At 38.1% G+C, this 16,861-nt stretch overlaps 1 protein-coding gene and 1 long non-coding RNA gene across 3 annotated transcripts; one reads left to right on the top strand and one right to left on the bottom strand.

The window, feature by feature from the left end:
* Positions 1-6,175: 6,175 nt before the first annotated feature.
* LOC124204495 lies at positions 6,176-7,353 on the bottom strand. Of its 2 annotated transcripts, XR_006878942.1 has the most exons (4): positions 7,204-7,353; positions 6,986-7,125; positions 6,839-6,917; positions 6,176-6,763 (listed from the first exon to the last, which is right to left on the bottom strand). It is a non-coding gene; the product is annotated as an uncharacterized LOC124204495 (long non-coding RNA). The 2 variants fall into 2 exon arrangements; XR_006878941.1 differs by having other exon boundaries at positions 6,986-7,349.
* A 1,401-nt stretch (positions 7,354-8,754) lies between these two features.
* On the top strand, positions 8,755-10,812 carry LOC124204945 (glutamate receptor ionotropic, kainate 5-like). The gene is made up of 10 exons (XM_046602193.1): positions 8,755-8,868; positions 8,937-9,025; positions 9,104-9,185; positions 9,282-9,440; positions 9,506-9,698; positions 9,781-9,998; positions 10,059-10,187; positions 10,250-10,398; positions 10,485-10,555; positions 10,643-10,812. Exons 1-10 carry the CDS (start codon positions 8,755-8,757, stop codon positions 10,810-10,812), a joined length of 1,374 nt encoding a protein of 457 aa, XP_046458149.1.
* Positions 10,813-16,861: the final 6,049 nt, after the last annotated feature.

The following is a 16,861-nucleotide window of genomic DNA, read 5'->3' as shown; positions in this document are numbered from 1 at the left end:
TCAGACTGCGATAGAGCTCTTCCAATTGAATACCCTGAGTCCAAAAATAATGCGTCATATAACAAATTGAAACTAATAACTGAAAATGAAATCATTTTCACCTTGCGTGAGAAAACGACTGATAAATTATCTCGTGATAGTGACTCCAGCTGGAAGCCTTTGCATTTACGTAGCGCCTTTAAAGTGTAGTAAAATGACATTATACATATGCAATTTCATACAAGAATAAAATTCAAGTTGACTAACCGATGGCGAATAAATGCGGCGGATTAATAGCAAGGCTTGTGAAACGACGAGCTGCAACTCTTGACGGGATTGCTCCTTATTCATCTTCGTCTCGTTCAACGAGTGCTGATTAACCGATGTGATGAGCTCCCGAAACGGGCCGAGGAAATCGAGGACCTGCTGGTCCAGCGAAATGTCTTCCCTGACGTCTCTTAACGGCGCCAGCGCTAATCTGTGTCGAGCCAAAGTGTCGACATGATTGGCCGGATTCTGTCGCTCAGCATCAGCAGTCACCAGATTATTAGGTGATGCAGGTTCCAGTTGGAAACCGCAGGGATTGGCCAACGTGTGGACGAACGGGAATCGCAGCAACGGTTCGGCAGTTGCTGATTTCGACCGAAATTGAATACTACTTGTCATTTCATTAACCTCAGTGGTCACTACACCTATAATTAATATCAAATTTTCGTGGAATCAAAGTTTAAAGAGGATGAAATATAGAGTTTCGCTTACTTAAAAAGAGATAAATGCTGAAAAACATGGTTTTTGAAATGGACTTGAAACGGGACGAAACTATATACGTGTATATATATAGTCCTTTGGGTGAAAATGACTTGGAACACCGCGACTGAAAACATAACAAAGAGTTGGGTTCTTTATATACGTATACCTATAACGGAGGCGTAACAGACTAAACCAAATATTTTTTTTTGTTTTTTACTTTCTCCAATCACACGGCAGAGTAAGAAAATTCAGCAAGCATGTACCTACTGTCTTTGTAGCATGCCGGCCTGTCTGCAGTGCATTGTGCAGTAATTATGAACGGCACATTTTTCTTTGATGCTGTAAGTCAACTGCCTATAGCCATACATTCTATATGAGAGAAACAATTAGAGCATTTGAATTGTATACATATACGGTTAAGTACATTAGGAAAAGGGGAGGGGGCAGTCAGCGAGGTGAACCCCTGGGGAGAAGAATTCGATATAAAAGACCGGTTATTACGCGGCCGAAACCTCAACAATAAATTTGTTTTTGTGATCTGATAAGGGCAGACATGTAAATTCGTCCGCCAAGAGCGTAACTGATGAGCGACGCACGGCCGGGAAAACATTGAAAACACGCGTAGACAATTAGACATGATGTCTGATATAGTCTAAACTAACCAGCAGTAGTCGGCTGTCGGCGTGGAAGGCGGACGTCTATATGAGGGGGGACTTGACCACAATCAGGGCTGTGGATAACACTAATGGAAAGGAAAAGTCCCGATCAACTGATTTGTTGATAGAGAACATAATTATAATGAGTCGGAATCGATTCGTATTTATCCTTTTTTTTCATCTGAAAACAAAAAAAAATTAATATAGACTTGTAAAGAGCCCAAGATGGTGGACAATGTGGACATTGTTAGGGCCTATACAATTAATGATGCCAAATGGGACATAAAGTCGGTGGAATCTATTTTGTCCGAGGGCGGAATCACGGAAAAGATCTAGAATTGATTACCTTCCGACGGAATAATATCCATATTAAAAAACACAAAAAAAAAAAAAAAAATATAGTCGTTATCGGTCGTTGTAACTCGGAGCTTCGGGGATTCTTTATAAAGCGAAGAAAAACTATAGGCTGGCGGCAGTATACTCAAACCCCGCAGCCACTAAACAGAACGACCACGAAACGCCACGAATTAAGTATAACAATAATAATAAATATAATAGTAATAAACATATAGAAACGCAACCCCAATGCGGCTATGGTGAGTGACCTTAGTCAACATTTTGACTTATTTTCGCATTGATTACCCTTTCCTTGGTTATTATTAGAGCAGTCACGAGAAGCGTCTAGACACATTGAGTATATATATAGAGTTTCAGAACATATATACATGTATTAGGTTTGTTAGAAACTGCTGCTGCTGCACTATACCCCTATAAGCATAAATGTAAAAGAAAAGATTCTGCTGCTTGGTCCCAGGCTATTTCCCGGTGTCGGCTTCCAGCACCTTTATTACCTCTAACCCTCACCTGTTGTCGGTGGATGCCGAGCTTGTCCCTAATCACTTTCTGCCTTTGTGGTTGGGTGACAAAATCGATGTCAAAGGGTGACAATATATGGTTGAAAACGCCCATGTCAAACTCTGAAATGAAAGGAAAAATTGTGATTTACGTATTTATTGATATACAGCATTCATCAAGTTAACTTGAGTCGATGGAATACGTGTTTTAACAATGAGAAGTAAAACAATAGGCCTAATGGCTTCACTTAGACGTCATTCAATTAATCTTCCATAATAGGGCTAACTCTGTGCACAACAACACGGAATATGACCACGAAACAAATAATCCAAATGGGACGCCACGCTGAAGCCTATAGTAGACAACGAGAAAAACAAACACAGATAGACCTCAGACCAGATAGGCCTATTTAATGGACACTATCGCTACCTGGTGTAAATACTCGGAAATAACAATAATCAATGAACTTCAGAACCCAATGCTGTAAATGTTAAACTTTCACATGAAGCCGAAACAATATTAGGCCTACTCACAGCATCACGATCATTAGACGGTAGCAAGACTGGCAACGGACCAGCAAGCGGAAGAAGAACCTGAAACTAAAATAGTGTTATTACTCGACCGATACCCGACATAGGCTATGTATCAATTCATGTATCATTATTCAACAACAAAACGGATTAACTTATTGCAGGGCCACTCGAGCGACTGCTTGCGAATATAATAATCAACTGATTGCAATGTCGTCTTGTCGACATTGCATTTGGGATTGTTGATCAACAATCCCTGACATCGAGTATAGTGTCCCGACGTGTTTCCAAACCTCCGGAAACAAGCTAACGGCAATATTGCCCAATTTATCGCAATTTATTTGATTATAAATATACTGAATGAATTGATTAAATTAATTCATTTATTGAGAATTAGAAATTTTAAAATGATGAAAAAAAGAAAGAATTGAATCCACTATTTAGTTGACAGGAAATAGATTTTAAATTTTTTTTCCGATAGTTATCGCCATGGTTTGAACCATAAGACCACATATTAAGAAATTACTAGCTCAGTACGCTACTGATTAAGCTATTGTTCCTTATATTTTCAAAAAATATCAGACTAGAAATGAATCACTAGGGGTAGGGACTTTTTCAGTCTCACACTAACGGTTTCGACAATTTTAGCTTACTTTAATTACTCTTATACATCCATCACAATCATCTACAAATCTAAAAAAATGCTCTGCGACAACAAAACAAGATCCAAATATCAGGGAATAACTCGTTTTACATAATAAGGTTTATGAATATGTACACATATAGTCCATTTGTTTAAAATTCGTTTTAAATCAGCTAATCATCATTCCACCTTGCTGGTGAACGACGCCTTCCTTGTGCGCTGAAAGTGTCTTTTAATGAATTTAAATATTTTGCACGCATTGCGTAACACCAGACAGCTTTGAATCTCCCTGTTAAAAGCAAAAGTCAGATCTGAACGTGTATCTCAGGTGTTCAATTGAGGAAATAGGAAAAAGATATACCTTGCGGAGCAGGTGTAATAACGGTGCACGTACGACTGAAGGACATTCCGAGTGACTGTGAAATAATTCAAATTTTCGTATTTTTCGGTCACAATGGCAGAATGTAATATGAGGCACATGGTCGTTTCCAATGTACCCGCCAATCTACAAAAAGTAAATCAATTAAAACCCATGTTGTTATCAGCAAATGGATGAAATTGTTGTCTCACTGCCGCAGGATTTGAAGTTTGGCAAAATTTTCTAATGGACAAAATCTGGTCGAATCATGAACATCCCGAACCATAACATGCAAATGAGCCGAAATAATCATCAGAGTGCCATAGAGCTCTTCTAATTGAATACCCTGCGTCCAAGAATAATGCGTCATAACAAATTGAAACTAATAACTGAAAATGAAATCATTTTCACCTTGCGGGAGAAAACGACTGATAAATTATTGCGTGATAGTGACTCCAACTGGAAGCCTTTGCATTTACGTAGCCCCTTTATAGTGTAGTAAAATAACATTATACATATGCAATTTCATACAAGAATAAAATTCAAGTTGACTAACCGATGGCGAGTAAATGCGGCGGATTAAGAGCAAGGCTTGTGAAACGACGAGCTGCAACTCTTGACGGGATTGCTCCTTATTCATCTTCGTCTCGTTCAACGAGTGCTGATTAACCGATGTGATGAGCTCCCGAAACGGGCCGAGGAAATCGAGGACCTGCTGGTCCAGCGAAATGTCTTCCCTGACGTCCCTTAACGGCGCCAGCGCTAATCTGTGTCGAGCCAAAGTGTCGACATGATTGGCCGGATTCTGTCGCTCAGCATCAACAGTCACCAGATTATTAGGTGATGCAGGTTCCAGTTGGAAACCGCAGGGATTGGCCAACGTGTGGACGAACGGGAATCGAAGCAACGGTTCGGCAGTTGCTGATTTCGACCGAAATTGCTGAATACTTGGAATGCTATTCACTTCAGTCGCCAATACACCTGGTCAGTTGAAATTTCCATGGAATTAAATTGAATGTGCTGGGTATAAAATAAAGGGTTAAGCGTGTTTTACATAAAACAAAATAAATGTTGGAAAACATTGTTTTCTCTCTGCGGTGCTTTCAAATGAACTTGAAAAAGGGACAAAACCACGTCTAGTCCCTTTGGGTGAAAATGACTTTGGTGACTGATGAAGACGTTACAAAGAGGTTCGGTTCTTATATACGGTGGCATTAGACATATACAGACTAACCAAAGTCTTTTATATAGTTTTTACTTTCGCCGAGAGTGTATTAGGAATTCAGGCATTTATACAGTCTGTGTAGAATTCCGGTCTAATTAGGGCTCGAAGCCTACCTGTCTACAGATGTGCATGGGTTTCCACGTAGAACGATTTGAATCTGTGTAAATAAATGTTCTCCGCCTTGATTGACACATGAAAGCCAAAGCGATATCTGCACTATAGAATACAGGTATACAGGATTGTCAGACGGGTTCACCGGACAGAAATTTTCTTTTTTTTTTTAAATAAAAGTCGAAGATTGAAATAATAAAGTATATATATTATACGAAAGAATCAAAGCATTTGAATTGTGTATAGTTAAGTATTGAAGGGGCCAGACAAAAGTCGGAAAGGTGAACTCCTGAGGACGACCCGATACGAGACCGGTTATTACGGCCGAGACAACACATTGATTTTGTGACCTTGATAAGCATTGGATGTAATACGACCGTTAGGAATGGAATGCCCGCCCCAACACGGGGAACATTCAACATGTGCCTCTAGGACCTGTCTGGATGCGACTGTCTGCCAACGGCCGGTTTTCCTTTTCTTTTCGAAGGCGAAGGTCTGATTTCAATCGGAGCCGGATAACAGTTTAAGGAAAGGGAAAGGTCCGTTCCATTACCAACCATCAATATATTAAAGAAACTAAAAGAAAGAAAGGAAAAATAAATAATTGGTCTCTTTTAAATATAATTACTTATTTTCAAATCCTGGAAAAACCGTCCATTTAACAAATTTTAAATTGCTGGAACGTCTTATTAACTGCTTACACGCACTTTGTGGATACATGCTGATGCAAGTTGTTGTGGTGTAAAATTATTTTTAAAAATATTTAGTCGATGTTATAAAAGTCAAAAAATTCGTTTGCTCAGTAGATGAACTGGAAATTGGGGGATAAGGTTTTTCTGTGGACTAAAACGTCATCAGAGGGCGAAATATAAATGAAAACAAAAACAAAACCGTGGGGGGGGGGATGTATTAACCCGACGTATTTAGTTGAAGTCGGTTGAAGTTGCAATTGTTAAGACTAATATTTTCAATAATTTGCAGTTCGTTGCATTTCTTTGTAAAAAAAGAATGCAATTTTTACAATGACAATTTTTCTTCTACTCAATCTTTAGTTTATTTTAACAACGTATCACAAGACGCACGAATTATGGAATTATTCACATTAATGGGCAGACAGCAGTCTTCAAAACAAACATTTCGTTTCAAATCAATTTAATAAATCACTTCAGATTACGCACGGAAATTTAAGGAATCCTTGCTACCGACAAAGACACAGACTATCTTTAGGGATGCAATATAGGAACACATCATCATAACAGGTAGTGATGACGTCCTATTTGGGATGAAAATTGATTTGCAAAGCTACTGGATCACTAAATAAAGCACTAGATAACCGAAGATGAAATCGATATACACGACGATTAGACACAAATTCTATACCCATCACGTGCAGCACTAACGTAAAGGCCGCAACTAGAATCATCGAAACCCGTCGAAACCAATTCGCGGACCCTTCACGGGACGAGATATCGATCGAAATGCACCCAGAACCTCTCCACTTAACAGACCGTTGTGGGCGGCAGGATATTTGTGTCGCAACGAAAAGGGAGAAAGGTCAGGACGATTCGACACAAACCAAAAGACGGAAGGTTCTCTCAAAAAAGCCCAAAATCATAATGCATAAAATGGCGACACTTTGCATAACTTGGAGATGTTCTAGAAGTTGACAAAAAAACAAAAAATTACATAAACGTTTTAAATACGGCCATCGGACAAGGCGAATTGGTGTACCCAACACAAGATGTGATGCAGCCATACGAGTCTTTGGAATATTCCGTGAGCGGAATAATGGAACGATCGCCTTGTTCCTCTATACCGTGAAGCCAATTAAGAAGTTAACAACTAATTAGACGAGAAATGAGACATGGACAAAAGTACCCTGTCATGGCTTTCCTTCGGCTGTTTGTTCCGTTATAAATTCGGTCATTTCATCTCTTTTATTATTTCTGCTGTTTCCGACGTTGTCACTTTCACTTGCACGCGTGATTGACGATGGGCGTTGGACACTCGACTGGTTTCTAAACGCCAAAAAGAAGATTAGAATTGAATTATTTGGTTTCCGTTTGAAATCCAATCTCAGCACAGTTGATCATTACCGAAAATAAATCACGACACAATTACCAAGCAAAAAACAAGTTGATTATTAAAGAATTAATTATCATTCTAATGCTGTCTTGTCGCTCCTTTTTTTCTTAGTGATGAACAAATCCAAGAGACACTAGAGTCTCAACAAATCGACCTGTCAAATATAAAAATTTAAATTTCGTTCAATCCTACGCTGCATGGGATCGATTTAAAGAATCACCAACAACTGCGCCGTTGCTGATACACATAATTCATGGTGCTGGAAGCCGATGCGACTCCCATACAATCGTTGGATATTCATAAAGAGAGAAAGGAAATGCATATACATTCTCCATTATACCGTTTACTGTTGCATATACGTGTCAGCCACATTTTTCTCTCTCCCTATTTAAATACAAACTCGGTTTGACAACATGGGTGGGCAGTGCAGAGGGCAATACTTGACCTGTCGTGCAGGGACTCACGAACTGCCCCTCATAATTAATGAATGACAACAGATGGAAACCCGCACTACCTCCGCTCTGGTCCCGATATTCAAATATTCAAGAGCCGGGAACGATATTTTCTCATCACATTCCCGCCGTCCATTTCGGAGCTGAGCAGATAACTTGCATAATATAGTCACCATCAAAAATTTCTAAAGTTTAGTCAAATGAACAAAATATCAAATCAACTTGAACCACTTGGTCGCCAAGAAAAGGCGGACCTTATTTCCTAAAACTTTATGGCTATTAACGAACTGTCAATCCAATATCTCAAGTCAAAACGCTGGAGGCGAGTAAGTGATTGAAACACACACCAAGAGATATTAAATGAATACACAGCTTACTCACCCCAATCAGGCCAGGTCTGCTGCTGGGGTAAATTGAATTCGAATTGTTCACAACAACTTTTCAGTCGACATTCAGCGTCAACGATGCTGACCGAGGCTGGAATAAAAAGCACAAACTGGAAAATTGGAACCGAGACTACTTGAGATTACGTGTACGACGATCAAAAACTCACATCGACGTCAGCGGCAGATGAGGTTAAATATTATAGCAGACTAGTTATTCATGCTGAGGGAATGAAACCCATTGGATTGAATCGTGTAGAATAAAGTGGACATATCCTGCTGTAGACGAGAGTCCCATAAGTTTCTGATAACGTAACCTTAGCCCCAAATGCCCTCAAATGCCCCATGAAACGACCACGGCAGTATATAAAATACGAAGAGTCCAAACGAGTTATTAAACTTGTACACTACGCAAGGTCTTGCACGCGATGTAAACAAATGGAAAAGGACATTCAAAATAGTTGACGAGTTTCTACGGTTGGACAAATCTACTCCGGATGACTTGGAGGGCATTAGCATTGTTAACATTTCAATGGCAATCCTGGAATTCTGAAATGATTCCCACGATTGGTTCTGCCGTTTCCACAACAAACGGTTAGCTTCAAGTCAGCCAACTGCTACGCATCTTGACTTTGAACGATCGGCTATTTAAGGCATCGTCGCTGCTGGCAAGATAGACACTATAGATACTAATCTGGCAGCTCATCATACCTTCGACTGAATCGCAATGTCCCTCTTGCCTAATCTCTTAACTTTTCCCATTTGGCTCTTTATTTTGATTGACAGCTGTTCTTCATCAACGCCAAACACGCTCAACGGCCAACACATCCGCGTCATATGGGTAAGAGAATAACGCAAACGTTGAAAATAGAATTCAATTAACCTGTCATTAAATGATGCGTATACCAGACACTTTGGAGTGGAAACCCTAAAGGAATAGTTGGACCGCTCAAAGGCGGAGAGATCCTCAAATTCTTGACGAAACGTTTGAATTTCACGTAATTAACTGACAAAAATAAGAATTTCACTCAACTGCTCTTTGACTGATTACCTAACTATATCCATTGTCCCAACAGGTACGAAATGGTTCGAGTGACGGAAGACAAACTGGAGCCATCGGAAAAAGCCCCAGGACTTTTCAGCTATTTATGGAATCAAGTAAAGTTCATTCCATTTTCTATTTGAAAAGAAATAATAAATGATAGTTAGAAAGACAAATCTGATGTAAAATTATAATGATGTAAACTTTCACAGAAAGCCGATTTGCTGGTCCACGATACGATCGCCAACTACCAGTACAGTTCAGTCGTCGATTTTTCACTGCCATGGATTTACGCTTATTACAGTTTCCTCATCCCAATCCCTGATGAATCGGCCAACATCAACGCCGTCGCCAAACCATTTCAATGGCCGGTTAGAAAACTGAAATAACGCACTAAATGTAATATTTCGTATTCAAAAGGATTCCATCACTTCAGATTTGGTTAGGACTTGGAATATCAATCGTTTGCGTCATCACAGTTTTGAATTTGATCCAACGCTACTTGCAATATCGATTCGTAATTGAAACACCACTAAAACCAATCGACAAACCACCGGCTGACAAAATTATCACCAAAGGAGAAACGGGAAAACAATATCTTTACGTTTTCGGCAATTTACTATCACAAGGTTTGCTTATAAGGAAATCCAACTGGCCCAAGATACAAATTAATTATTTTAAACCTTTTTGTTTTTTTAAATTATTAATTAGGCGGCCCTTGTATGTCGAAAAGATTACCCTATCGACTAGTCGCTGGCGTTTGGACCCTGGCCGCTTTCATCTTCGTCCAGGCCTACACGTCGACTCTCTTCACATACGTCGTGACGCCAATCAGTGAACCGCTAATCAATTCAGTCTACGACGTTGTTGACAATCCCGATATCAAATTAATAGTCAGGGAAACGGGGTTTATGAATACTTTACTAACGGCAAGTCAATCAAATGTCAAGACTTTCACAACTTATTAAAACTTACTCGAATTTCAACAGACCAACAATTACACGGGGCTATTCGGGAATTTAAGAAGAAGACTGGACACCTACCCAAACTCTCAATGTGGATCGTTGACGAACTGCGCTGAACCCGTCAAATCAGAATATGGAAACGTCTTCCTTGAGGTAACGGTTTGCCGGGGGTTTTTTATTCTTTAATTTCACAAGAATTTCTGATCATTAATTAGGCAAACGTTTACCTACTGGATACAATCAGAAAAGATTTTAACAAAACTGGAAACTGCAACTTTCAAATGGCAAAAGAAGCATTTATCTCCATCATGTGTACGCTTGTTCTACAGAAAAACAGTCCCCACACGCAAATCATTCAACTAGCGTAAGTAGTAGCTACTGCTGCAAGATAAAATTACTCGCCATTAATCGTTGTGATTTAATTTCATTCAAATTGTCACGACGAAATAGAACATTAAATCTGCAAGAAACTGGACTGGTCGACTTTTGGGACACGTGGTTTCGCCCAATGCCTCCCCAATGTACCGGAAAACCCCAAAGTGGACAGAAAAAGAAACTGTCGCCCCTTTCAATTAAAAATTTGACCGGTGCTTTTGTTGTTTTGTTAGTTGGATCGAGCCTTTCCCTTTTGGCTTTTCTTGGCGAAAAAATTATTTTTCTACGTAAACTTCGTATTCGCAAAGTTAATGAGTTGCTACAACGGAAACACTTTGTCAAGGTATCACCCAAGACAGAAGAAGCCAATGAGACAGAAGAAACAACCATCATCCTCGAATAACTTGGGAATTTTTCAAAATTTAACTTATACCTATTCACTTAATTTCCCCTAGTTTAGAATTACTTTCACCCTATAAAATCATCATATGCTATTTGGAAGCGCACTTGGAATTCATTGCGACACTTACTTGGATACATTGGATTTCAACCTGCACATTTAACTATTTCGATCTACGCCGGGTATCGGAAACACGTACAGAAAAAAAAGCCTAGTAAAAGAAAAACAAAATTGGAAAAATTCCTAAATGAGTGTTGAAGGAACTGAAAGAATAAAATAGGTGAATAACACGGTAATTACCCGCCGATTAAATATTACAAAATACACAAGAATGTCAATATTTTCTTTCTAAACATATTTTGTATATCCCCAATGTTTGTGACCCATAAACGAAGGCAGCCCAAAAAATTAAGACTTGCCCATTCGTTTCTAAGAACATTTGCCAATTCCATATTCGCCTGTCAGAAAAGTTACAAAAAACCAAGCAAGAAAATAGACGACATAAAATTCTTGTCTGAAAGAAGCAGTCCACACGACCAAATATGGACACTCACATTGAATTAGGTTACAATCCTTGCTGTATATAACGCCCTCACAATTATTCCAATACCAAACCCACCCACAGCCTATGTTTTGACTGTTACATGTGTAATCGATACCATACGATACGATTTCCAAACGATATTTTGATGACCCAACCTCTTAATTGACAACACAAATGAAAGGGGCGAAACACGAAATTTAAATGAGAAAAGCATACCTTTCCCACTAAAAAACAATTGGTCATTTTAGCAAACAAAGAGGGGGTTTACCGGATTTATCGGATTGTCAAGTATTAAATTGGAAAGATGGACCTTGTGTATATTGGGATCAGTACGGACGACCTAATATAAGACCGGTTATTATAGACACAATATTTACTGGGTGGCCTTGATAGGAATTGGATGTAATATGAACGTTAAGAGCGTGACAGACGAACAGCTCATGGGGAAACGCCAAAAGACCCACAGACATGTCTATCTATGACTAAAACCGGTTTGCCCGTCTCGGTATTTGAAAGGCGAACGTGGGATTTCAAGCGAGTCCGTACAACATAGAGGGTGGTGAAACATTCGTTCCTTTTACCAAGGGATTAATCGAATAAAGAACAAAAGAGTGAAGAAAAAGAACTCAAACATTGAACTAATGTTAGACATAAAAATTTCATCTCACCATGTCAAATGAAGAAATGGTGTAGCAGTACTGGGGACAAATGCAGCCATTGTTGGGATGGCGATGTCGTTGGCAAACAAATTCAAATGAGAATCAATCAGAAGATTAAATTGTAGTTCCCACCAAAAATAAATAACCACTGTTCTCAACACTGTTGTTTGCTGTGAAATCTGTATTTGCTGACTCTCCTCGTCATTTGGACGTCTGTTAAGCTCGTCATCCCAATAAATATGGTCACACCAGACATCTCAAACAGAGACACTCTGAGCATAAAAGAAGATGATTAAAGATTAACTACAACGAAATTAAAAAGGAACAACGTATGCAATTGTAAAATACTTTGCCATGCAATGAACCGCCAACAGGACGTTGGAGTCACAAATCAAAGCTCCTCGGCAAAACAAGAAACCATCCACACTGCATTTTAAGGACTACCTAAATTTACAGGTTTTGAAAACATAAAGCCATTTGTAAGATGATGATCAATAACCAACGCGATACGTACAAGTTTTGACTTAATTAATTTACCATTAAAAGCCACAAGCACGCTTTTTGACATCGATTCTCTGATTCACTGCCACGTTCAATTACTGGTAGGCTGGAATCGAAAGTTGGTCGCATTTTTCACTCCATGCTTTTATGCTTTCTCAAACCTGTTTTAAGTCAGATAATAAGATTTAACGGATTGTTTAGTAGCTAGAACAATAGACACGCATTAACTTACTTATCTATAAGCTTATTCAATCACTTTAATTTCAATGTTGCTCATACTTTTGTTCTTACTGTCCGCTCCATTTCTATTCGCTCATCTTCATCCGATCGCCTCAACGCTCGACACCTGCACATAATCTGAACAATCAATAAAACATGAGCGATTTAGCATGATTGAAAAATGAGAATAAATTGTAATAATCACGGCATAAGATAATCTGATACTGAAACTTTCAGCTGAAACCCCAAAGGATTACTTGAATTGCTAAAAATGTGAAGTCGTATTTATTTTCAAAAAGCGGGAAACATGAATATATCGTCCGTAACATCGAAATCATATTTTCAATTACGGCATAAATGACAAGTTACGTTCCGTTTCGAAAAGTAAATTACACATTTCCTAGTTCCTACTTCAGGGTGTGTACAAACGTGAACAGGGAAATGTAACATGATTAACTTGTTGTATATGTCAAATACAACGCCTGAAGACAAAAGACAATTTCAGCACGAAATTACAACACAAATTCAAACCTCCTATCGGTGTCTGTCATAGCCGTCAAACGAAACCATTTAACCACCACCTGCAAATTTCGAGCAAATTTTATTACAGAACATGTTAAATCAGTTAAAAAGAATAATTTATACTGAATATGAGTTGGACCACATTTGTATAGACCGATCTTGTTTTCATCCGAATGGCATTTCATTTTTTTCAATCATAACTGCCTCACTCGTTCAGACAAAAGGCAAGTCACAATGGGCAAAGAAAGTAATCCAAGGAGTAACAATCCGATACCTAACGCAATTGAAAAAAAAAAAACTGTAAAAACTCCAACCAAACTATGAAATACCAACACAACGAAAATCGTTCAGAAATAACAACAATCACTAAACTTCAGAACCCAATGCTCTAAATGTTAGAATTTCATCATAAAACCCACAAAACATGAAGCCTAAACAAAACTCACATCACGATCAACAGACTGCAGCTAAACTTCCATCAACGGGTCAAGCGGATAAAACACCTGAAACCAAAATAGTGTTACTACTCGACCGATAACAATTTCACGTTTAACATTATAATTTCTCAGAGCTTACTGAATTATTTAAAATCATTGAATCATAAACACGGACCAATAAGCAACTCATCACTACACTAAACTTTAGACTTAATACTAGAAAGTTCAATTACCTGTTAGAAGACACCGACACAAGAAAAAGGAAACCCCACCACAGTACACCTGTAGAAAGAAGCAAGGCGTTAAACAATTTTATAAGTAGAGACGAAAAGTTCAACCAAATGTTTCATCAGCAAATAATAAGGTGTCATCCAAAAAACATTCAGACCCGAAAGATGAAAAATCATTTGAAACACCAAGTGGTAAAAATAATGTGAAGAGAAAGATGTAATACCCGATTGACGCAAACAGTTCAGTAACGGAGGAATCTACAGCTTGGCAGGAATCTGTAAACAAAAATATTTTGAGTAAAACAGAAAAACGAAATGTCGAAACTGAAGTCAAATGTAATCTCCGTTTAAGGCACAACCTGTAGACCAGGTCGATCTCAGTTACTTCCTACGTGACCATTAATTTCCCCGTTCGTAATTTTGGCACCTCCCTTCCCATCGATTAAGAAGGAGGCGTGGCGATCGGGATAAAATTTAAATGACGAATGCTCATAATTACCATAGGAAAACATCCAACAGGGAACGTGAAAACTGCACACCAGCACCTAAGACGCAAAAACATTAGCTTTAGAAACGGATGGCAAGTTGCCGAAAACAAATAATAAATGCAACAAAAGAGCTCAGTATCCTTATTAACATCAACCCCTTGCGGTTAATCAGGCATATGCTTGTGATCATCAGAGCTCTAAATAATTCTGCTACATATTCGATATTCATGGACATACCATCAAAAATGTCCACATCCATCACGTGAGGAAAAAAGTGACATTCAGGGTAATAACCAACCTGAAATAAAACAGAATTATTTAAAAGCGTATAACGGATGCATCGTACTTGGCTATCATAAATTACAGCTATAAAAACTAGATATGTAACTAATTTTAAAATTACCGGACAGTATATGATGAATATGGAAACCATCAAAATATCGGAAATCCTGTAAAAAAAAACTAAGTTCAGACCTTCAAATAGATTTAAAAAGTAATATCCATCATATAAAATGTCATTGATGATAAACCAATCAACACTGTCCTTCAGACTGGGGCGGTAAAAAAAAATAATCATTCGTAACAAAATTTCCTATTACGAGACATTAATATTACCTACGGGACAGGCTGCAGACAAGAGAAACGCGGGCCTTCCAACTGCATGAGCCCTGAGGACAAATAACAATTTTTAAAATTCCACAAAATTCAAGAAAAATAAATTAACAGTTAAACTTTCAATGTTCTCAGAATTTTTAGTTACCATTGTTTAACTATCACCACGGTTTAGTATGACAGGGATAACAAATCATCATAAAACAGAAAGGAATTCGAAAGAGAGCAATACACACCTTTCAAGCCATTTTTCCATAGTACACACATTGTCGAGACGTACAACCTATGAAATAAATAAAGTATAAGAATGGACAGCAAGATATTTTAAAATTGAAGAATGCTTCAGAGAATGTAGGTAAGGATGAATTGAGTAATACATCATTGCACCTCAGAGTGGAATCGTTATTTCATCACATTTGTGCATAGCTATACGGAATGAAAGTAAACTTGCCTGAACTAAAGACCGAAACTAGTCCCACAGTCATAACCCATGCTGGAATCATCTAAGAAATAGACAGATTAATTAGCTTTGTCTAGAACAGCGGAAAAATTTGAAATTGGTTGTTTAAAAATCAGTGGTAGATAAAAGTTAGAATCAATAAATTGACCCTGTCAAATTCATACGAACGATACTCGAATTATCATCGTGATAAACTAAATGCAGGAAACCCGGCTAGCTACTCACCACGTTTAGGACGCATGGCCAGCATGTGGTTGCAGATCAGCAACGAATATGACTCCGACTACACATGATACAATTAGTTTAGCTATCAGAACACTCAAATCCGTCACAGAATCATTATCCAACAATAAAACGGAATGAAATATACAGTAACCTTGAAATTATGTTTTCTTCAAACCACAACTTGCAGTGCATCTTCTAGGACTGGTGGTGAAAGTTCGACTGAATACAAATGTCGTCGTCACCCTTTGACATCGAAGAGGTTTCCCCTACCGGGCTACCGGCGTAATAGATATAGTTTAGAATATTTGAATCGACTAGGCTACTTCATTTATTAAAACTTAATAAAGAAATTTAAAAATAATGTAAATTATTAAAAGACAGTAGAATGAAATATGATTTTTAAAATCATTATTTGGCTATTTGCATATCAGCTCGAGTGGCGGTGGCAACGCCAACAACCGCGCGAGAAATTGAAAAACAACAACAACAAAATAAATGAATCATTTCCCATTCACGTGCTTTATTTAAACCTGCAATTCTTCGTCTTGTATACCCTTTTTACTAAACAATTATTACTACTAAATTAATTTTTCTCAAAAATAATATACCCTGCATTTTATTCCAATCACAACAATCAACACATAATGTAACAACATGCTTTGCAACAAAAATAAGATCCAAGTCTTAGGGAGTAACTCGTTTGACACAAAATTGATTATTTACACATTTTAGTCCGTTTGTTTCGAACTGTTTTTATTTTAATCAGCCAATCATTCCACCTTGCTGGTGAACGACTTGCCTTGCTTGTGTGTTATTACAACTTACAAGTCACGTTATGTAAAACGCATCGCAAGTTTAACATTTTACCTATTTGTAGCTTGCACGAATAAATTCTAGTTGGTTGTGTTTCTACTTTCTCTGAAAAGTTGTCGTCACCACTGTGCATTCGTGTTTTTTCAAAAACCAAATTTAATGACTTGCAAATTTACAATAAAAAATCTCTGGACCGGTCTGGACAAAAAGAATGCTATGAAAAAATTAACAAACGAATTTTCGTTATTTTACCGCGAGGAGTTTGACGTCGTAGACATCACGTGGATCTTGAAAGGAATGGATGAAAGGTCGCTAAAAACTGCTGTGACTTTCCTAGTTTAA

This window comes from Daphnia pulex, chromosome 10 (genome assembly GCF_021134715.1).
Source record: "Daphnia pulex isolate KAP4 chromosome 10, ASM2113471v1".
NCBI lineage: Eukaryota > Metazoa > Arthropoda > Branchiopoda > Diplostraca > Daphniidae > Daphnia > Daphnia pulex.
Note: the sequence above shows the minus strand (reverse complement) of the source record. Positions and strands in the feature narration are given on the sequence as shown.

Bases quoted from the DNA above. Each gene is read 5' to 3' on its own strand.
- LOC124204945 (XM_046602193.1), top strand. From the start codon at position 8,755: ATGTCCCTCTTGCCTAATCTCTTAACTTTTCCCATTTGGCTCTTTATT. The intron at 8,869-8,936 runs GTAAGAGAATAA...TGCGTATACCAG, and splicing joins AACACATCCGCGTCATATGG to ACACTTTGGAGTGGAAACCC. The intron at 9,026-9,103 runs GTAATTAACTGA...TTGTCCCAACAG, and splicing joins ACGAAACGTTTGAATTTCAC to GTACGAAATGGTTCGAGTGA.